The sequence below is a fragment of the Mobula hypostoma genome, chromosome 13 (genome assembly GCF_963921235.1).
Source record: "Mobula hypostoma chromosome 13, sMobHyp1.1, whole genome shotgun sequence".
NCBI lineage: Eukaryota > Metazoa > Chordata > Chondrichthyes > Myliobatiformes > Myliobatidae > Mobula > Mobula hypostoma.
Window position 1 is genome coordinate 17,691,534 of NC_086109.1, and position 23,643 is coordinate 17,715,176.

At 44.9% G+C, this 23,643-nt stretch overlaps 1 protein-coding gene and 1 long non-coding RNA gene across 6 annotated transcripts in view; one reads left to right on the plus strand and one right to left on the minus strand.

Annotated features, from left to right (window-relative positions):
* LOC134355461 (uncharacterized) overlaps positions 1-23,643 on the plus strand; it is an 88,677-nt gene that overhangs the window by 60,993 nt on the left and 4,041 nt on the right. The window contains exons 4-5 of one of the 2 annotated variants that reach the window (XR_010020088.1): positions 5,552-5,605; positions 8,785-8,891. This is a non-coding gene — a long non-coding RNA (uncharacterized LOC134355461). Of the gene's footprint in view, positions 1-5,551; positions 5,606-8,784; positions 8,892-23,643 lie in introns of those variants that run through there. The other variant, XR_010020089.1, reaches the window with a different exon arrangement.
* Positions 1-23,643, minus strand: part of LOC134355460 (kelch domain-containing protein 8A-like) — a 45,305-nt gene that overhangs the window by 7,400 nt on the left and 14,262 nt on the right. The window contains exons 2-6 of one of the 4 annotated variants that reach the window (XM_063065381.1): positions 22,467-22,582; positions 5,705-6,229; positions 2,139-2,303; positions 1,205-1,420; positions 562-621 (exon numbers count right to left, since the gene is read on the minus strand). In XM_063065381.1, the coding sequence (XP_062921451.1) occupies positions 562-621; positions 1,205-1,420; positions 2,139-2,303; positions 5,705-6,101 (838 nt within the window). In that variant the 5' untranslated portion in view covers positions 6,102-6,229; positions 22,467-22,582. The remainder of the gene's footprint in view (positions 1-561; positions 622-1,204; positions 1,421-2,138; positions 2,304-5,704; positions 6,230-22,466; positions 22,583-23,643) is intronic. The other 3 variants (XM_063065384.1, XM_063065383.1, XM_063065382.1) reach the window with 3 other exon arrangements.

A 23,643-nucleotide genomic window follows, 5' to 3' on the forward strand; every position in this document is an offset into this window, starting at 1 on the left:
AAAAAAAACAAATTTCATAACGTAAGTCACTGATAATAAACTGGATTCTGATTCTAAATGGAAACCATTTTTTAAAAACCAGCTAGATATTCATCTTCTCATTAGGCCTACCACAGTTGGTATGTCCCACAATTTTTGTGACTGCAGGTCGGTACTACTTTAACAATACTAGCATTTGACTAATTGCTGACATTGTTACAGTGTAAAGCTTGCCAAAAGTCCCTTGTTTGTGTGGGATTCAGTTTGCAGGAGCCAAGACATAATTTCTCTAAACTCCCTTTGTTCAACAAATTTCACCCTATCTAAATTGAGACATTGTGATATCTGCAATAGGCCAAGTAGTCTGACTGCTTCCTCTCCTGGAGCCCATAAGAGCCCAAACTGAGAACCAAGACTCGTGTTGGATCACACGCCACATGTCAAATTGGTTGCATCCCTGGATCAAAGCAATCAGCTGCAGATCATCGAGGGATATGTATTGGAAGAAATAATAATTTCTAAGAGTACAACACACAACAGATTCAATTTAAACATTTTAATTTGGAAGAGGAGGAGGCATACCCTTCTCTGTAGGGAAGATGGCTGTGGACGTCCCAGGATTGTGGTAACCGAGTTTTGTCCCTATATGGGGCACCACAGTGGCGTAGAGGTTAGTCAGATGCTATTACAGCTCGAAGCATTGCAGTTCGATTCTGGCGCCGTCTGTTCTCCCCGTGGATGCATCGATTTGCTCTGGCTGCTCCCACATTTCAAAGACATACTGATTAGTAGGGTAATTGGTCATTGTAAATTGTCTTGTGATTAGGCCAGGGTTAAAAAGATCGGTTGCTGGACAGTGTGGTTTGTTGGACTAGAAGGGCTTGTTCTGCGCTGTACCTCTAAGTAAATAGAAGTTTTGCACCTCCTACAGTCGCAGGGGGAAGTGCCAGTAGATGGGGAGGTGTAAGATGGGTGGCTCAGCGCTTGGTCCCCGCAGATAGGTGGTGAAGTAGGGGAAGACTGGGCCGGTGGTGATACCACCTGCTGCTGGTGCTGATGGTGAAGGATGAGGTGAAACGTGAGGACCAAGGGAACTTCGTTTTATTTGGGGAGGGAGTGGAGGGGTAAGAGTGAAAGTGTAGGAAATGGAGGGAACGCTAGGCCGCCAGAAGCCGTGTGGCCTGCATCTGCATCTGCTTCTGTTTCTTGTGAAGCCCATACGTACCCTGCTCAATGTCAAACACCTCCACGGTCCTGACGAACTTGGGCTTCCTGTAGCCCCGAGCCTGCTGGAGGCCTCCCAGAGCCAGGAAGCTCTCCTCAGTCATCACGTAGCTCGAGAAGGATCGCCGGCAGGGGATGCTGGGAAACTTGGCCCACGACCTTGCCTCGGTGTCAAAGACTTCAAAGGCGGTGACTGGATTTTTTGCTTGCCTCCCACCTACCCAGAAAGAAAACAGCTGTTATCCTCGTTCCACGCTGCAAGGAGACATTAGGCTTCAACAGTCTTGACAGCTTCCAATGTGGCAGGAAGGCCAAGCCATGCAGGAAAAGTACAGAGCAGCTTATCACACACCCAAGCAATTCATGAACAGCACTGAGGGAATGCTTCACGGTGATAGGTGCCACCTCCGAGAGGAAGCTGTGTAAAATATCCCACAGCAATTTAGTAAAGCGGGCTAGTTGTTCTTGGTGTCTGTACCCACATCAACACCATTACAGTACCTCATCACAGTCAGAGTTGTGAGGGTTTGCTGTGTGCAGACCGGTCGGCATTTCTCACCTTAGAACAATGTTTTCACTTCAAACAGCGCATTAGCGGCAATGCAGGAAGTGCAGCCTGAAGATGCATGGTACAGCACGGGGCGGAACAGTAGCATGGTGGTTAGAGCAATGTTGTTAGAGGTTCGATTCCACCGCAGTCTGTAAGGAGTTTGTATGTTCTCCCTCTGACTGCATGAGCTTTCAACCGGGTGCCATGGTTTCCAAAGATGTGTGGGTTAGTGGGTTAATTGGTCACATGGATATAGTAATTGGGCACTGCAGGCTCGCTGGGCTGGAAGGGCCTGTCACTGTGCTGTATCTCTAAGTAAAGAAAAAGATTGGGAAAAGGCAGCACAGCAAAATGAAGCTTTCCTTCTTGAAGCGTCAAGACTCACCAAACACGTAGATCTTTCCGCCTTGGAGAAAGGTGCTGGCTGCGTACCTGGGCGTGGGCATGGGAGGAAGCGTGTGCCAAATGTCACTCGCGATGTCGTACTGCTGCAGGCGGGCTTGTGGATGCGTGTCCGACCCCATTCCACCCACTGCGTACACCTGGCCGTCTGGCAACACACAAGTCACGAGGTTCATGGCAAGTTTCAATTCACTGTTGCACAGCCAGGTGTAAACCTGAACTGTCCTCACAACTCACTCCTTCCCACACTACTGGTGGTCACTTCTCAGTATTAACCACTTTCTAGTGCTCTGTCACCTCCCCTTACAACTAAATTTCGATGGTGAGCCCAGATATCAAGTCCATTGGATTGCAGGATTAATCCCAGCCCGTCACGTTTGATGTGCATACACATGAAAAAGAAGCTTATATTTATATAATATCTTCCATGCCATCAGTGTTTCACATCCACTGAACTTGTGAAGTATATTCAGTGTCATCCAAATGCAATCAATAGGACAGGCAACTGTCAATTTGGCCATAGCAAGCTCCCACAGAGAGTACTGTGATAAGGGACAAATCTGATTTACTAGACAGATGCTGAAGAATAAATTTGGCTGAGCGTTTTCAGGCTCGACTTCATAACATGAAGGATCAGAGGAATATGGATCATGGGCTGGCAGATGGGATTAGCTACATTGGCATCAAGGTCAGCACCAGCATTGTGGACCGAAGGGCTTGTTTCTTTGCTGTACTATTTTATGCTCTTAATAGTGCCATTGGTTTTTATATCTATGATTTCATCTGAATTACTGCACATTGGACAGTGTCGCACTCCTCAGTACTGCTATAGATGACATTTTGTATGTGCCAGGAAGCCACAACCTTAAACCTCATGGTGAGTCATGGTTGTCACCTTACAGGGAGCATCAGCAACTTTAAGTCCCCCCGGTGTTATCATTTAAAAGGATCTGTCCTGAGCCCTGCACATACGTGCAATTACCAACAAAGGACGGAAATGCCTCTACTTTCTCACAAGCTTGCAAAGATTTCGCAATCACCTAAAACTTTGACAAACCTCTATAGACGTGCGGTGGAGAGTGTACTGATTGGTTGCGTCACGGCCTGGTATGGAAACACCAATGCCCTTGAACGGAAAATCTACAAAAAGTAGCGGATACAGCCCAGTTCGTCAAGGGCAAAGCCTTCCTCACCACCAAGCAGGTCTACATGGAGCGTTGTCACAGGAAAACAGTACCCATCATCAAAGACCCTCACCGTCCAGGCCATGCTCTCTGCTTGCTGCTGCTGTCAGGACGAGGTACAGGGGTGCAGAAGTTTCAGAACTCACAACACCAGGTTCATGCTGAACCATCAGGCTCTTGAACCAAAGAGGACAACTTCACTCACCCCATCACCGAACTGTTCCCATAACCTATGGACTCTTCGTCTCATGTTCTCGATATGTGTTGCTTATTTATTTATCATTATTATTTCTTTGTACTACTGTGAATGCCTGATAGAAAATGAATCTCAGGGTAGTATACGGTGACATATATTTACTTTGATAATAAATTTACTTTGGACTTTGAAATTATATGTCTGTGTCAAGAAAGTGATTCAACTACCAAACAGCTGGGACGGTGCAGTAGCCAGATGTCTCCTCCTGTGAGGATATTGTATCGGTGGCAATGCAACAGTGTTCCACTGAATTTAGTAAGGAAAGTCCATGTGGGTTTTGGGATGGGTGGTGGTGGTGGCTCCTGTTTGCTTTAATAAGAAGAGCAGTAGAAATTAGTGCCTTCCAGGGAGGGGTGCAACAGGTGTGTTTAGCATTGCTGGTGTAGATGGAGGTGAGAAGGCAGCTAGTATCATTCACTGCAAGTTGTCTACCATGCTAATAAGGCTTGATTATGATAACAGGAACCTCATTACATCTTCTTCAGTAACCCCGGAAACACGTAGCACAGATTCAGCCCATTGTGCCTCTTTGAAAGAGCTATCAGTTGGCCCAAGTTCAATGTTCCATACACATAGTCTGTACTGCTTTCTGTTTTAAAGTTTATCTGATTCCATAAGGCCACAAAACCACAAGATATAGGAACAGAATTAGGCCAATGGTTCACCGAGTCTTCCCTGCCATTTCATTATCTGCGATAAATTTAATTATCCATGTCCCTCTCAGCCCCAGCTCCTGCCTTAAGACCATAAGACAAAGGAGCACAAGTCGGCCATTTGGCCCATCGAGTTTGCGCCGCCATTTTATCACGAGCTGATCCATTCTCCCATTTAGTCCCACTCCCCTGCCTTCTCCCCATATCCCTTCATGCCCTGATTAATCAAGAATCTATCAACCTCTGCCTCAAATATATCCCGTGGCTTCGCCTCCACAGCTGCCTTGGTTACAAATTCCACAGTTTCACCACTTTTTAGCTCAAGAAATTCCTCCTCATCTCCATTCTAAATGGATGTCCCTCTATTCTGAGGCTGTGTCCTCTGGTCTTAGACTCCCCCACCATAGGAAACATCCTCTCCACATCCACTCTATTGAGGCCTTTCACCATTCCATAGGTTTCAATATTCTTCTGAATTTCACTGAGAGCCATCAAACGCTCTTCATATGAAGGAGCATTTATGAAGTTACTGTTGAGCCTAATTCCACTACACTTTCGGGCAGGGAAAGTCTGATCATCACAATCTGCAGTGCGAAGGAGAATTCCGCATCCCCTCTGTGCCACTGCTCCTTCATCCAAGTCCTCAGGTTGCCATCACTCCCTCAGTAATCTACCAAAAGATCACCAGACATAGGAGCAAAATTAGCCCATTCAGCCCGTCAAGTCTGCTTCAACTGGTTGATTTATTTCAAACCCTACTCTACTGCCCTCGCCCCATGACCATTAACCCTCTCGATGGTGAGAGAGAGTTTGCTGCTGATCCTCGAGTCAGAGAAACTCAAAGTATAGCAACATTGCAGACTGCGGCATCGAAACAGTGAACTGTTGATCTCCCCTCTCGCTGTGGAAGGGGCAACATCTCTCTCTCCTTTGTTAGTGACCGAGGGAGCCTGTGGCATGTCACAGTGCTGGCTTATGGACACTAGCTCCTAATGGACTATAGATCATGGTCTTTGGGGACCTGCTACTGCTTGGTGGGTAGTGGTGGGGGCTGATGCTTCCTGCTGGAGCAAGAGGGGGAGGGGGAAAGGGGAGGGTTGATGCTTTGCTGCTGCTTGTGCGTGTGGGGGTGGGGAGAGGGACTTTGGGGTTCTTACATTTTTCTGACATTCATTCTTTGGGGTTGCTTCCGTTTTGCGGATGTCTGTGAAGAGTAAGAGTTTCAGGTTGTATACATTCTCTGATATTAAATAGAACCATTGAATCTCTGTCTTTAATGTATCTGATGACCTGGCCCCCACAGTTGTCTGCGGCAACATATTCCACCCCCTGGTTGAAGAAATTCCTCCTCATAACTGTGAGTATCAGTAATTAGCCTCCCGTGATTTTACCCACTCTAAGCAATCTTGCCTTCTCTACATATTCCTGAGATCTCTCGTCACTCTTGTGCAATTACCTTTGACAATCACGGAGACACCCATGGCAGCTTCGCACAAGGAATTCCTCTTTTCCCACTTGCCTTCTTCCACGTTGTACATCTCCACCGTAGAGAGGGGACTCCGCTGAACTCCCATGCCACCAATCACCAGGATCCGCTTCCCCAGGGGAGCCACAGCCACGCCTGCTCTTACTGTGGGCATCGGTGGCAGGGTGGTCCACTGATCAGCTTCTGGAGAGTAGACTTCACAGATGTTCATGGGGGACCCGCTCTCATCACAGCCCCCGATGAGGTAGAGTTGTCCCCCACTCTCCACAGGGCTGCAGTAGACTCGACCGACGGCCAAGGGTGCCAGGGACTGCCAGTGGAATGACCTGGTGCTGGGCACGGACATGGCATTGAAGCAGTTGTCCATCCCTGGCGCTTCTCCGTTATGTGGTCCACCAAAGGGCCATGTGACCAATACGAACCTGGTTTTAGCTACAGCAATCCATCCTGCAGTAACTGGTGCAATGCTCCCAGACAACACAAAGAATGCCACAACTGTAAAGAAGAAACCAAGATGTGGTTACCGGCAACTTATAAATGGGGCAAGACCCTTCACTCCATTTTCCTTGCCTGAACTCATTCTGACATACAGTTCTAGGAGGGGGAAGGTGTCTCTATCTTTACCCAAACCATCCCTGTTAAGACGTGAGCCTGTGCTGTGAATCCCACTTATGAACTAATTTATTATTTACCTGTATACTTAGCAATACAGAGCGGAGTAGGCCCTTCTGGCCCTTCAAACTACACCACCCAGCAACCCCCAAATTAACTCTAGCCTAATCATGGGACAATTTACAGACCAATTAACCTACCAACTCCCTTTGGACTGTGGGAGGAAACCGGAGCACCCAGAGGAAACCCACACATTCCACGGGGGAGGACATACACACTCCTTACAGAACTGTCCTGGGAATGAACCCTGCCCCCAACCCCGAGCTGTAACAGTGTCACACTAACCACCACTGTGGGGCTGGATGATACTTTCACCTGGTGGTTGGATACCCTTTATAGCAAGGCTCACTGAGCGACAGTCCAAAGCAGGAACCAGTGTTCGGGGGGTGGGGGGGGGAAGCTGTTGCTTCTTTCTCATTTAGACCCAACTATTGCATCCCAGAAAGCTCAAAGGTGAGTGGGAGTGTCACTGTTAACTCCACAAGCTAGGTGGCTCAGCCACCAATGGGGACTATAACCAAACCTCAGTGCTTTGGAGAGATACTTTCAGTTTCATTGCTTACATTACTCTGGAAGCAACACACAAAATCGCTGAAGGGACTCAGAGGCTGAGGCAGCATCGATGGTGGATCTCACAATCTCCTGCAGGACTCCCTGATAGCTATCGGACACTGCACAGTCCATCGCAGGAAAAGCCTTCCCCACCATTGAGCACGCCAAGAAGGAGTACTGCCATAAGAAAGCAGTGCCCATCAACAAGGACCCCCACCATCCAGGCCACGTTCTCTTGATGGCTGCTGCCCTACCACGGGGAGGGAGGTACAGGAGCCTTAGGTCCTGCACCAGGTTCAGAACCAGTCATTCCCTTCAACCAATTTAACCAATTTTCCCCCGGGATCAATAAAGTATGACTATGAACTGTCAGGCTCTCGAACCAGCATGGGCAACTTCACTCACCCCAAATGGTGGAATGAACACTGAACACAACCCATGGACTCACTTTCAGGACTCTGCAACTCTTGTTCTTAGTATTATTTACCTAGTTCTGTTTTATTTTTGCATTTTGTCTTCCTTTGCACATTGTTTGCTTGTCAGTGTTTTTAGTTTTTTTATTGATTCTATTGTATTTCTTTGTTCTACTGCGAATGCCTGCAAGGAAACTAATCCCAGGGTAGTGAATGGTAAGACATACTGTACGTACTTTGATAATAAATTAACTTTGAACTTTGGAGTTTTGGGGAAAATGAAGAGGAGACATTTCAGGTCAAGACTGGAAGGAGGAGAGATAGCCAATATAAAAAAATGGTGGATGGAAGAAATAGAATAAGAGCTGGCAGGTGATAAGCATCTTAGTTCAAATGTTCTGTTCTTGAAGAAGTATATTTTTTTGTGTGATGCTTCTTCCTGTGATAGGTAGGTAAGCTAAATCAAGGAATAGAATTGAAATGCAGAGCAGATATTTCTAAAGTGCCAAGTCTTGATTCTGATTTCCATCAAATGAGATACGGATCTGACTGGAAATCATAAATACAAGAGATTCTGCAGATGCTGGCAAATCTTGGCCAATACACACAAAATGCTGGAGGAACTCAGTAAGTCGGACAGCATCTATCAAGGGCAATAAACAGTCTCGGCCTGAAATGTCAGCTGTTTAGTCCCTTCCATAGATGCTGCCTGGCTTGCTGAATTTCTCCAACAGTTTGCGTGCATTGTTCGGGCTGGGGTGCTTTTTCACTGGAAATGCAAAGGCCACAGAGTGACTTAGTATCGAGGCTGAAAATTGAAGGGATTTTAAGAAAGTAAATATTTGGTACGTATTTCCATTGACAAAAGAAGTCCAAATCAGAGTTCCTCAGCCTAAGGCCGTGACCAACATGTCTAATGTGGAACTCAGGAGAAATTGTTTTAACCAAAGAGGCAAGATGTGGAATTCATCGTCACAGAGAGTGGAGCAGGCAAATTGCAACAGAGGCATTTGCAACTGGAGGAACAGCCTGTTGAGCAGCATCTGTGGGGGGGGGGAGGGGTAAGGAAACTTTGACTTATTGGGCAGAAGCTACATAAGCCTGAAGTCTCATCAGATGCGAGAACAGCAATTTCCCTTCAATCATTTTTCTTGAATGAACTTGCACAACTCAAATCACTGTGGTTCTGTTACACCATGGCCACTTTAATCACGTTACACTAAGCTAGACTTCGTGATTTTTTTCCCGCTAATTATGTTCTTCCTTGTAAAATTTTTGTGTGTGACTTATGCTTACGTTTTCCTTGTGAATATTGTGTAGCTGATACTATTCACCTGTGCTGCTGATGCATTGTACCCATGCATACATGCACTTGACAAGAAACTCAAGTTTGACTTTTTTTTAACTCCACAGATGATGCTCAACCCTCCCAGTTCCTTAGAAAATTGTTGCCCAAGATTGCAGAGTCTGCAGTCCCTCATGCCTCCACATGAGGCTGGATAAATAAGCGAAAGGACTGGGTAAGTTATGGTGGTAGGAAAGTTAAGACCAGCATGGACATGTTGGACTGAAGAATCTCTTTTAGTGTACTTAATGTGACAATGTAAACTTAGACCTGCCCTGCAAGAGTCAAAGAATGGAATAATTTGCAATTATATCTCCCCCTTGATGACCTCTGGGAAATCACTAAGCGTTTTGAAGTATGGTCACTGTGGTAACATTTAAAATGTGGCAGTCAATTTGTGCAGAGCAAACTGCCATAACAGCAAACATCTAGGGAGCAGTTTTAATAATGTCTGCAGAACAGAAAATATAGTTGAGATAACATCTGCTTCCCTTTTCAAATAACGTTATGGAAGACCAATATGAGTAAAACCCTCTCCACTACTGAGCTCATTTACACGGAGCGTTGTCGCAGGAAAACAGCATCCATCATCAGGGACCCCCCACCACCCAGGACATGCTGTCTTCTCAGTGCTGCCATCAGGAAGAAAGTACAGGAGCCTCAGGACTCACACCACCAGGTTCAGGAACAGTATTACCCCTCAACCATCAGGCTCTTGAACCAAAGGGGATATCTTTTTTCAACTTCACTTGCCTCATTCAACTGTTCCCACAACCTATGGACTCACTTTCAAGGAATCTTCATCTCATGCTCTCGATATTTATTGCTTATTTATTCATCATTATTATTATTATTTCCTTTTTTCTTTCTTTTTGTATTGTCACAGTTTGTTGTCTTTTGCACTCTGATTGGATACCCTGTTGAGTGCAGTCTTTCACTGATTCTTTTACGGTTATTGGATGTGAGTATGCCCGTAAGAAAATGAATCTCAGACTTGTAGATGGTGGCATATGTGTACTTTAATAAATTTTCTTTGAAACAGGCCATGATGCAACCAGCCAGGATAACTTCCACTGTGCATCTAGAGAAATGTGTCAAAGTTTTTGATGATGTCAAATCTATGCAAACTTTTAAGGAAGTAGAGGTGATGACGTTTACATGCTGAAACTAAGAACAGATCCTTTAGTATGTTAATATATGAGACCAGATGAAGGGTGTTGTGTATTTAGTGTATTAGTAATATTTGTGTAATATTGTAAATATATTACTTGATTAAGCATTCTTTGTTTGCTAACATAATTCATTACAAGTTATATATAAGTATTACGTGAATTGTATATGTCATTTTGCCACTGCGTCACACGTGTGTGCCTCACTAAAGTAAAACAAAGTAGACATGTTTGTGCCCGGCTCTCATATTTTTCTTTCGATTAATTTCTCTAGAAGAGAGAATATACTTAAGATAACGCCTGCTTTCCTTCAAATAATCTTATGGAACCTTCACCTCCTGTCTGGGAAGACCGGTATGGTTAAAGCCCTCCCCACCATTGAGGGCAGAAGCACGATGAGAAAAAGCAAGAAGCACCATGGACAAAGAATTTTGTAGAATTACTGAATAGACAACCACCAGATGAAGACATACAAGAGGCAGCAGAGGTTCTCAACATCAACTAAAGGACAGCAAATCTCTGGGACATGACAATTTGAATGCCAAGCTGTTTAAAGCTGAACCAAAAGTGGTAGCAGCCATCCTGCAACCACTGTTTACTACCATCTGGAAATGGGGACAAGTACCCAAGGACTGGACAAGGAGAGTAATTGTTAGAATTCCCAAGAAAGGAGAGCTAAGTGATAGCAAAAACTGGCATTGCACCACAGTTCTGTCAGTGCCCGGCAAAATTCTTGCCAAAGTCATTGTCCAATGGATTACAAATGCTACTGATGTGTGCTTGAGGAAGAAGCAAGCTGGCTTCAGGAAGAACAGAGGCTGTGTCGACCAGATCTTCACAATGCGTAGCAATATAGAGCAGTGCACAGTGGCAGAGACAACTCTTGAAAAGGCTCTTGACAGCATCTACAGGGAGGGTCTCTGGAGAATTCTCAGATCATATGTGATTCCCTGCAAAATTGTTCAGTTCATCCGGAGATCCTGTGCTAACTTCACCTGCACAGTTGAGTACAGCAACTTGAGCTTTGTAGTCAAGACAGGAGTCAGGCAAGGCTGTGTGATGTTGGTGATATTATTTAACCTGGTGATTGACTGGGCTATGAGGCAAACAACAGGAGGAAAGCAGAGAGGCAATAGGTTCACTCTGTTCACTACTTTGGAAGACCTTGACTTTGTGGGTGACCTTGCATTAATTTCACATACACACCAGCATATGCAAGAGGAAACTTAGCACCTGCGTGGCTTTGGTGGCCAGGTTGAACTCAGACTCAGCCCGAGAAAGCGTGAGACCATGACCCTCAAAGCAGAGTCTCCTCCTCCCATCAAGATATTCGGCATCAACACCCAGCACCAGCAGATTCATCTACCTGGGCAGCATCATTTGGCAAGGTAGTGCGATGGAGGACGACATTCAGCAAAGACTCAGCAACACTAGAAATCTTTCAGAACAATGAACAACATAAGGGGATAACTAAGTACAGCATCCACATCAAGGGCAAGCTTGTCCCAGAGATGTGCTCTGTCCACTCTCTTGTATGGGTCAGAATGCTGGTCCATGACAGAGAGCGACCTTGCTAAGCTACCGTCATTTCACAACACGGCCCTCCGAAAGTCACTCTGTGTCTTCTGACCAAGAAACATCTCCAGCCATGCTCTACACCTTCAGTATCATCAACAGAACATGGCCACAATCATCATGACACTTTGGAGATGGATTTGGCACATGATGAGAAGAGAGGCCAACTTCATTATCAAAACAGCGCTTTACTGGATCCCTGAAGGGCGGCGGAAAAGTGGACGACCAAATACAACTTGGCACTGTAATGTAGAGGCAGAAATGAGGACCATGAACACACCTGGGGCACAATAGAGAAGATGGCTAAGGACGGACAGAAGTGGAGGACCTTCATTGCATCTCTAAATGCCAGCCAGTGTAACAGGCAGTTAAGTAAATAGAGGTTTATTCTTATCTAGGGAAGGAAGTACTTGCTTGCTGGGTGTGGAACAAAGCTTCATTCTGCTGACTGATTCTAGGGATGGTCAATCCAAGAACAATTGATAAGGATACCCCTGTATTCCATGAAATTCAGAAAAATGAGAAAAGGTCTCACTGAAGCAAGGGAATTGATGGCAAAGATGCTAAGAGAATGTTGGGCTGCATAACTGGGACACACAAGCTTCAAAGTTAGGATGGAGGCGAGTAGAAATTTGTTCAGTCAAATGGTGGGGGAACTTTGAATTTTTAAGTCTTTAATGCAAAGACTTATGGATGCTCTAATCATCCATTATATGAGCAAGCTACATCAACTGGCTGAGATTTGTCACAATAATGACCTTGCACTCAATGTCAGCAAGACTAAGGACTTGATTGCGGACTTCTGAAGTGGAAGTCCGAAGAACACACATAATCAAGGAATCAGGAGTGATAAGGATGAGCAACTTCAAGTTCCTGAACACCAACATCTCAGCAGATTTGTCATGGGTCCAAAACATTGATGCACTCTCGAAGAAGCCTCAACAGTGGCTCTATGTCACTACAGGCTTGAGGAAATTTGTTATGTCAAAGACTAGCAAATGTCTACAGATGTACCACAAGAGCATTCTAACGGTTCTACCACCATCTGATGTGGAGCCTCCAACATCCAGGATCAAAAAGGAGTGTAGAGTGTTGTAAATTCATCCAACTCCATCATGGGCACAACCCTTTCCACAGTTGAGGAGGTCTTCAAAAGGCCGTGCTTCAGTGAAGGCAGCATCCATTATTAAGGACCCTCACCATCCAAGGCATGCCCTCTTTCTCTTTACTACACACCAGGGAGGAGGTATGGGAACTTGGAAACCTACAGTCAATGTTTTAGGAACAGCTTCTTCCACTCTGCTGTCAGGTTTCTGAATGGTCCAGGAACATTACAATAATAGTAATAGTCCCCTTTTGCACTATTATTTTTGTAACACAGCAGAACTGTACTGTACTGCTGCCACAACACAGCATATTTCATGACAATTGCCAGTGAGGAGACCATAAGACATAGGAGCAGAATTAGGCAATTTGGCCCATCGAGTTTGTTCTGCCAGTTAATCATGGCTGCTCCTTTTTTCCCCTCCTCAGCCTGATTCTGATTCTGACTTGGAAAGTGCAGTTGAGGAGGATGATTATTCATGGTTATATTGAAAGGCAGGACAAGTTCAAAAGGCCAAATGACCTGCTACTACTTCCTCATGCATGTACTGCCTTCACGTACTATATTCTCCCAGTGCAAGATGGTACTCTGTGGATTTCCAAAGCTTCAGTTTGAATCCAAGGGAAATACCTCAGTTCCTACGTTAGTTAGACTGTACTAGGTCACATTATATTAACAAAGGCAGCATTATGCCTCATAAAGTTCCCGCTTTTCAGTAGTTATATCTAGCAACAACGAGGAGTCTTAGCAACAGCTCATCTCACATGATGAGCTTCTGTAACCAGGCAACAAAATCAGATTTAATAACCTGCACTTCTCTGCTGAATAATCCTGTCACATGTAAAACTCATCTGCAGGGGACAAACTCTTGTATTCTTGTGATTCAGGGATTTGCAATTTGCATCTTCACTGAAGAACTGAATTTGTCGGCTGATTTTCAGAGCTGTGCTCAACAAGGTCTCCACATAATGTATGGTCAGGCTGACTTCTGTTGGACTTCACCTCACTTACGCGGTGAAATGCTTGCTGAACCAGCATGGGCAATTTCACTCAGCTCAAAGCTGACCTGATTTCACAACCTATGAACTTACTTTCAAGAATTCTACAACTCATAGAACATAGAAATCTACAGCACATTACAGGCCCTTCAGCCTACAATGTTGTGCCAACCATGTAACCTACTCTAGAATCTGCCTAGAATTACTCTACCACATAGTCCTCTATTTTTCTAAGCTCCATGTACCTATCTAAGGGTCTCTTAAAAGACCCTATCGTATCCACCTCCACCACCATCGCCAGCAGTCCATTCCATGCACCCACCACTCTCTGTGTGAAAAACTTACCCCAGATGTCACCTCTGTACCCACTTCCAAGCACCTTAAAACTATGTCCCCTCGTGTTAGCCGTTTCAGCTTTGGGAAAAAGCCTCTGCCTATCTAACTCATGTTCCCAATAATATTTACTTGTAAATTGACTTTGAATTTAGAAATATCTGAACTTTGAATGGGTCATCCTCACTAGCCCCATGAGAAGGCAAAGCCAGGTTCACGCTCTGAACCTTGCAGTCACCTTTGTTCAGAATCGTTTACAAATATACTTCCTAGGTGGGGAGGGGAGGGAGGGAACGTCGACTCAGACCATGAGAGGTCTAGATTGGAAGTCTGTGTGGGGCACCACTCCTCGCACAGACACTACAGCAATGTGTGATTAAGTATCTTGCTCAAGGATACAAACACACTGCCACAGCTGAGGCTCGAACGAGCAACCTTGAGATCACCAGATGAACGCCTTAACCACTTGGCCACGTGCCCACACGTCTTTTACGTCCTAGGTACAAGGCCAAAAAGAGGTACTCCGTCCGCTTTTGGTGCAGGATGGACAGAGAGCTAAAAGTTGTTCTTCAATTCTCAGCCATAGTGACCATTCATAGCATGCAAGTCTACGTACAGAACATCTGGAGGGTTCACATCACAAGTCCAATTTTGCCCTCCCCTGCCTCCCATACAGACTTGAAGGCAAAAGAGACTGCAGATGCTAGAACCTGGAGCAATACACAAAATGCTGGAGGAACCCAGATGAATAGGGAAGCAGCTATGAAGAGAAACAGACAGTTCTGAAACCCTTAATCTGGACTCTAGGTGAGGTGTCAGTCAACTGTTCATTTCCCTCCATAAGATGCCGTCTGACCCACTGAGCTTCTTCAGCACCTTGTTTTTTGTGCCAATTCAGACTTGCTTGCCAAGGCACATTAGGCGTTGCGATGGTGTAGCCCTCGAGAGCTCAAAATTCAAAGCAAATTTATTATCGAAGCACATATGGGTTACTGTACACTACGTTGAGATTCCTTTCCTTGCATGAAAAAACGTACAATACAATTTTGCAAAAAAACTATACATAAATAGACGAAGATCATCAAACAGCCATTGTGGAAATACAAATAATGCCAAGAACATGAACTGTCAATAGTCCTTGAAAGTGAGACTGTAGGTCATAGAATCAGTTCATAGTGGTGATGGTTCAGGAGCCAGATGGTTGTAAGGTAATAACTGTCCCTGAAGCTGATGGTGCAGGACTTAAAGCTTCTGTATCTCCTGCCCAATAGTAGTAGCGAGAAGAGAGCAAGGTTGGATGGCGGGGTCTTTGATGATGAACACTGCTTTCTTGTGGCAGCGTTCCATGTAAATGTGCTCAATGGTGGGGAAGGCTTTGCCTGTGACAGACTGGGCCATATCCATCACCTTCTGTAGCCTTTTCCATACCTGGGCACTGGGATTTCCATACCAGGCCATGACGTAACCAACCAGGATAACTTCCACTGTGCACCTAGAGAAATGTGTCAAAGTTTTTGAAGACATGTCGAATCTACGCAAACTTTTAAAGAAGTAGAGGTTACGACATTTACGTGCTGAAACTAAGAACAGATCCTTTGGTATGTTAACCGCAAGGAAAGGAGTTCAAATCCCACTCTGATGCCTTCGGAATTTCTCATTTAGTTTTAGCTATAACACAATTATAAAAAAAAACAGCGAAACCATTGGAATAAAATAACAGGTATGTTGTGAATTATTTTGTTCTATCCCAGACTAGTTCCATACTATAAATTCAGTGGTATTCTCAGAATAGGATTCTGCATGTTGCTGATGGGACTTCAGTGATTTGCTAATGATTCCATAAATTTAGTTTCTCAAACCCCCATATACACTTATTCTTCTGAAAGTATTTCTCTAACAAGCTATCAGAGTTATAAATGTCAGTTATATCTGACCCATTTTGTGCAGAAGCTATTGTTGGAACTCCAGTTGCTGTAAAATTGGGATAAAGCATGAATCATTCTGCTGCTGTCACAGAGAGAGAAAAGTTACAACGCACGATGAAGCAACTGCTTCAGCCACAATTAATAAATGAAAACTTTCAAATAAATCTTCCTTAAATGGCTTAAACTTGATTAGCTTCACATTGGCTTGTTGAGTGCATCTTGTGAGTTACTAAGCCATAAAACTCCAGAGGCCGCAGCTTTAATCAATAATTAAGGACGGATTCACAAGTCCTTCCACCACAAACAGCAGTGTCTTGCTGGGAATGGAACCATAACTACGAGATGGTCACAAGCACACTGATCTCAGCAGCTTGGAAATTTACATCACAAATTAGTGACTGGGGGCATATAATCTGAACATCCATTTCTGCACAGTACTGAGAGCGTGCTGCATTGACAGATGAGCTGCCACTAGATGAGACATTGAGCTATCTATGAGTCTTGTCAGAATCAGAATTAGGTTTAATGTCAATGGCACATGTCCTGAAATTTGTTACTTTGTGGCTGCAGTGCATTGCAATATATTAAGTGTGAAAATAGAGCAAAATATAGTCAGGTAGTGTACATTGGTTCATTGTCTATTCATAAATACGATGGTGGAGGGAAGAGTCTGTTCCTGAAACGTTGAGTCTAAGTCTTCAGGCTCCTGCACCTCCTCCCTGATGGTAGCAATGAGAAGAGAGCAGGTACCGGGCGATGGGGGTCCTTAATATTTGCATTTACACTGTTTATTGTTCATTGATCCTGTTTACAGTTACTTCTCTGTGGATTTGATAAGTGTGCCCACAGGAAAATAACTTTTTGAGGCATCACCTTCTGAAGGTGTCCTCAATGCTTGGGAGGTTAGTGCCCATGATGGAGCTAGCTGAGTTTACAACTTTCTGCAGCTTTTTCCTGATCCTGTGCATGGCCCCTCTGCACGTGACAGTGAAGCAACCAGATAGAACGTTCTCCACGGTACGTCTGTAGAAATTTGCGAGACACTTTGGTGACATACTGCATCTTCTCAGACTCCTAATGAAATATAACTGCTGTCATGCTTTCTTGTAGTTGCATCAATACTGTTAGATCCTCAAAGATGTTGATATCCAGGAATTTGAAACTGTTCACCCTTTCCACTGTTGATCCCTCCATGAAGACTGGTGTGTGTTCCCTCGATTCCCCCTCTCTGACGTCCACAATCAATTCCTTGGTCTTATTGATGTTGAGTGCAAGGTTGTTGCTGCGTTACCTCTCAACTAGCGGATCTACTTCACTCCTGTACACCTCGTCATCATCTGAAATTCTGCAAACAGTAGTCATGCCATCAGCAAATTTGCAGACGGCGTCTGAGCTATGTCTAGCCACACAGCCGTGGGTGTAGACAGAGTAGAGCAGTGGGCTGAGCGTTGGTTGAGATGTGCCAATTGTTGGTGGTCAGCGAGGAGGGGATGTTATCTCCGATCCGCACTGACTGTGGTCTCTTGGTGAGGAAGTCAAGGATCCAGTTGGAGGGGGAGGTGCAGAGGCCCAGGTTTTGGCACTTGTTGATTGGAACTGATGGTGTGAAGGTGTTGAACACTGAGCTGTAGTCAACAAACAGCAGCCTGACGTAGGTGTTGCTATTGTCCAGATGATCCAAGGACAAGTGGAAAGCCAGCGCGACTGCAATCACTGTAAATTACTGTGGCAATAAGCAAAGTTCAGAGTAAAATTTATTATCAAAGTACATATATGTCACCACATACAACCCTGAGGTCCTTTTTCCTGGGAGCATACTCAGTACATCTATAGAACAGAAACTGTCAACAGGAAAGAGCAAGTAGAGACAGGAAAGAGCAAGTAGAGCATAGGAAACAACAAACTGCGCAAATGCAAATATAAATAAATATCAATAAATAACAAAAGCATGAAATGACAAGATAAAGAGCCCTCAAAGTGAGATCACTGATTGTGGGAACACCAGAAATAGAATGAGTGTAATTATACTCTTTGGTTCAAGAGCCTGATGGTTGAGGGGTAATAACTGTTCTTGAACCTGGTGGTACGTGATGGCAACAGTGAGAAAAGAGCATGGGCTGCGTGGTAAGGATATTTGAGGATAGATATTGCTCTTTTATGACAACGTTTCATGTAGATGTGCTTAATGGTTGGAAGGGCTTTACCCATGATGTACTGGGCCGAGTCCACTACCTTTTGTATGTTTTTCCATTCTAAGGCATTGGTGTTCCTGTACCAGCCTGTAATGCAGCCAGTCAATATTCTTTCCACCACACATCCATGGAAGTTTGTCAAGCTTTTTGATGACGTGCCAAATCTCCACAGATTCCTAAGGATGTAGAGGCACTGTTGTACTCTCTTTGCAATTACATTTATATGATGGGCTCGGGACAGGTCCTCTGAGATAGAGATACCTAGGAAATTAAAGTTACTGACTCTCTCCACCTCAGCTCTTCCGATGAGTACTGGCTCATGGACCTCTGATTTTCTTCTCCTGAAGTATCCAATCAGCTCCCTGGTTTTGCTGACATTGAGTGAGAGGCAGTTGTTATGACACCACTCAGCCAAATTTTCAATCTCCCTCCTGTATACTGATTCATCACCACCTTTTATACAGCCCACAACAGTGGTGTCATCAGTGAATTTATATATGGTGTTGGAGCTGTACTTAAGTACACAGTCATTGGTGTAAAGCTAGTACAGCGGTGGGGGGGGGCAGGTGTGAGGGGTGGGGGTGGGGAAGAGTGTAAGCAAACAGTCCTGTGGTGTTCCTGTGCTGATGGAGATTGTGGAGGAGATGCTTTTGCCAATCTGGACTGACTGGGGTCTGAGAGAAAATCCAGGGTCCAATTGCACAAGGGGATATTGAGGCCCAGGTCTTGGATTTTATTGATTAGTTTTGAGGGATGATGATATTAAATGCTGCGCTGTAATTGATAAAGAGCATCCTGATGTATGCATCCTTGCTGTCCAGATATTCCAGGGTTGTGTGAAGAGCCAATGAAATGGCATCTGCTGTGGACCTGTTGCTTCGGTAGACGACTTGGAGACGATCCAAGTCGCCACTCAGACAGGAGCTATGTTTCAACACCAGCATACTGCAGTGGGTCCAGGTCCTTGCTTAGGTAAGAGTTGATTCTGGACATGACCAACCTCTCAAAGCACTTCATCACAGTAGCTATAAGTGCCACTGGACAATAGTCATTAAGGCTGTGCATCCTGGTCTTCTCGGGCACTGCTGTGATAGTCATCCTTTTGAAGAAGGTGGGAACCTCCGATTTCAGCAGTGAGAGATTGAAGATATCCAGGAACACTCCCACCGGTTGGCTAGCACAGCTTTTCAGAGGCCTGCTAGATACACCATCAGGGCCTGAGGCCTTGCGAGGGTTCAATCTTTTGAAAGGTGTGCTGATATCGGCCTCCTAAACAGAGACCATAGGGACACCAGGTGCTACAGGTATAGTTTGATTCTCCCTTTCAAATTATACATAAAAGGTGTTGCGCTCATCTGGGAGAGAAGCATCATGGCATTCACGATGTTAGGCTTTGCCTTTTCGGAAGCAATGGCCTGCCAGAGTAGAGTGCATTCATTTCTGTGTCTAACTTATATCCCTAAACATCCCTGGCCTGATTTTGAGGAGATTACGTATGTTACATAACTCTGAGTTAAGTAGTCATATTAGAATTAACACATTAAGATTCTAGCAAATTACTGCAGATTTATTTATTTATTTATTTGTTTTCTTGCATCCAAGGGAGTAAAAATCTTTATGTTGCATCTCCGTTGCAAAGTACAAGCAAAATAAAAGGGGAAATGTGGGAGGATATTACCCAAACGCTAAGCTAGTATACATAATTGTTTTGTACACATGTATGTATAGTCAGATCAATGTACAGTCAGATATGCAATCAGATCAATGTGTATTGATAAATCTGATGGCCTGATGAAAGAAGCTGTCCCGTAGCTCGTTGGTCTGGGCTTTAATGCTGTGGTACCGTTTGCCAGACGGAAGCAGCTGAAACGGTTTGTGGTTGGGCTGGCTGGAGTCCCTGATGATCCTCCGGGCTCTTTTTACATACCTGCTGCTATAAACGTCCTGAATAGAGGAAAGTTCACATTCACAGATCGCTGGGCTGTCCACGCCACTCTCTGCAGTGCCCTGCGGTTGAAGGTAGTACAGTTCCTGTAGCAGGCGATGACACAGCCAGTCATGGTGCTCTTGATGGTGTCCCTGTAGAAAGTCCTGAGGATCTGGGGACTCATGCCAAACTTCTTCAACCGTCTGAGGTGAAAGAGGCGCTGTTGTGCTTTTTTCACCACACAACTGGTATCTACAGTCCAATCCTTGGCGATGTGTATACCGAGGAACTTGAAACCACTCACCCTCTCAACTACAGTCCCATTGATGTCAATAGGGGCTAACCTGTCTCCATTCCTCCTATAATCCTTGATCAATTCCTTCGTTTTTTTGACATTGAGGGAGAGGTTGTTCTCTTGGCACCACTGTGTCAGGGTGCAGGCTGTTTCATCATTGTTGGAAATAAGGCCTAATAATGTCATGTCATCTGCAAATTTGAACAGCAGATTGGAGCTGTGTGTGGCAACACAGTCGTGAGTGTATAGGGAGGGTGCTCATGACACAGCCCTTGGGGGGGGTGGCTCCTGTGTTGAGGGTCAGAGGGGCAGAGGTGAGGGAGCCCACTCTTACCACCTGCCGGCAATCTGACAGGAAGCCCAGGATCCAGCTGCACAAGGCAGATGTATGGTGAAGATGTTCCAACCGGTTGCACCACCATGTGGTATGGAGCCATGGCACAGAATCAGAAAAACCTGCAGAGCTCTAAACTCAGTCAGCTACATCATGGGCACTAGCCTCCCAGGCATTGAGGACATCGTCAAAAAGAGAGACCTCATAAAGGCAGCATCCATCATTAAGGACCCCCATCAGCTAGGACAGGCCCTGTTCTGATTGCCACTGTTAGGGAGGAGGTACAGGAGCCTGACCAAGCACATTTATCACTTAAGGAGCAGCTTCTTCCCCCTCCACCATTAGGTTTCTGAATGGACAATGAATCCATGAACACTATCTCACTGTTTTTACTCTTTTTGCACTACTTATTAATTTCATAAAGAGATAATTTATATAGAAATATATATATATTTTTAGATTATGAAGCCACGCAGTCCTCTTTTATTGTCATTTAGTAATGCATGCATTAAGAAATGATACAATTTGTTCCTCCAGAACGATATCACAGAAACACAAGACAAACCAAGACTGAAAAAAACTAACAAAACCCATGTAATTATAACATATAGTTACAACAGTGCAAAGCAATACCGTAATTTGATGAAGAACAGACCATAGGCACGATAAAAAAAAGTCTCAAAGTCTCTCGGAAGTCCCATCATCTCACGCAGACGGTTGAAGGGAGAAACTCTCCCTGCCATGAGCATCCAGCGCCGCAAACTTGCCGATGCAGCACCCTGGAAGCACCCGACCACAGTCCGACTCTGAGTCCGTCCAAAAACTTCGAGCCTCCGACCAGCTCTCCGACACCGAGCACCGAGCACCATCTCTGCCGAGCGCTTCGACTCCAGCCCCGGCAACAGGCAGTAGGCAAAGCCAAGGATTTGAGGCCTTCCCCTCCTGAGATTCTCGATCACACAGTAGCAGTGGCAGCAAAGCAGGCATTTCAGAAGTTTCTCCAGATGTTCCTCCATGCTTCTCACATCTGTCTCCATCAAATCAGGATTGTGCACAGCCCCTACTTAACAAATACGATATCAATTTGGAGTGGCCGCGCGCGCTGCGTCACGCCGCCACCTTCTCCTCCCGTCCTATTATATTTCTATTATAATTTATAGTATATTTGATGTATCGCACTGTGCTGCTGCTGCAAAACAATAACTTTCATGACATATACTCAGAGGCCACTTTATTAGGCACACCTATACACCCGCTTATTAATGTAAATATCTAATCAGCTAACCATGTGGCAGCAGCTCAATGCATAAAAGCATGCAGACAGGCAAGAGGTTCAATTGTTGTTCAGACCAAACATCAGAATGGGCAAGAAATGTGATCAAAGTAACTTTGTAGGTGCCAGATGGGGTGGTTTGAGTATCTCAGAAACTGCTGATATCCTGGGATCTTCATGCACAGCAGTCTCTAGAGTTTGCAGAGAATGATACAAAGAACAAACAAAATAAAATCTAGCGATCATCAGTTCTGTGGGTGAAAACGCCTTGTTAATGAGAGAAGTCAGAGGAGAATGGCCAGGCTGGTTCAACTTGACAGGAACTCAAATATCCTCACATTACAACAGAGGTGTGCATAACAGCATCTCTGAATGCACAAACACATCAAACCTTGAAGAGGATGGGCTACAGCAGCAGAAGAGCACACAGGGTTCCACTCCCATATCAAATAAAATGGCCACTTAGTGTATATCAGTGACATTAAATCTGATTCTAATTGAAGATGAGTGGGGAGTTATTCCCAGGTCAGTCCGGTATTTATCCCACAGCTGGCATGACTAAAAGAAGATTACCTGGTTAATCTGCATGTAGATGTGGAGGACTGCTAGGTGAAAATTACTTACTGGTTTTTCTGAAGAGATCAACTTCAGAGGTAATTCACTGGTTGTTGAGCGCATTGGGATGGCCAAGAAGTTAGGCATGCGTCACCTGGCACGTGAGAGCAGTTTCACCAGAATGACTGCAATAAATCAGAAAGAAGAATCAAAGATAGACAATAAATGTGTGGGGTGGTTGCCAGTTGATGCTGGTTGTGATGACCACCATGGTGGAAGAGTTTAGCAACACATTTGTAAGGAATGTCTTCTCAGACAGGATACTGGTGTGCCGGGCACCTCATGTTCTCCAGCATGAGCGGCTACCAAGTGGTTCTCAGGGATATGGATGCTAGCCAAGGGATACCATGCCCAATTGTGGTGCTCATAATGTTTTACTGGCTCAATCAAGGCTGGTGATCAATGGGAGCAGTCCTGTAGCATAGTGGTCTAGTGTAACACCATCACAGCACCTGCGATTACCATTTGGGGTTCAATTCCTGCCACTGTCTGTAAGGAGTTTGTACGTTCTCCCCATGACTGAGTGGGTTTTCTCCAACTGCTCCAGTTGCCTCCCGCATTTCCAAGATGTACTGTTAGAGTTAGCGGGTTGTAGGCATACTATGTTGGTGCCAGAACCATGTTGAGACTTGCGGGCTGCCCAGCACAATCCTCACTGATTTGGTCTGGTGCAGAACAATGCTCTTCACTGTATGTTCTGACGTACATGTGACAGATAACGCTAATCTTTAAAGCTTAATCTGAATCTTCTTATTTGATTAGTACAGCTTCCCACTGAGTTTGACATTAAGTCACTGACTCACATCAGGACTGAACCAAAGAAGGAATTCTATAAGGACAGGAAAAGCCTTCCCTACCATTGATCACATCCACGAGGGGTGCTGCCACAAGAAAGCAGCATCCATCATCAGAGATCACCACCATCCAGGCCATGCCTTTTTCGCACTGCTGCCGCGGGGAAGGAGGTACAGGAGATTTAGGTCCCATACCACCGGATTCAGAAACAGTTATTACCTTTCAGTCCTGAACCAGCATGGATAACTTCACCCACCTCAACACTGAACTGATTCCACAACCTATGGACTCACTTTCAAGGTCTCTACAACTCATGTTCTCAGTATTTACTTATTCATTATTGCTTTTCTATATTGCCCAGTTTGTCTTCCATTGTACAGTTGTTGTCAGT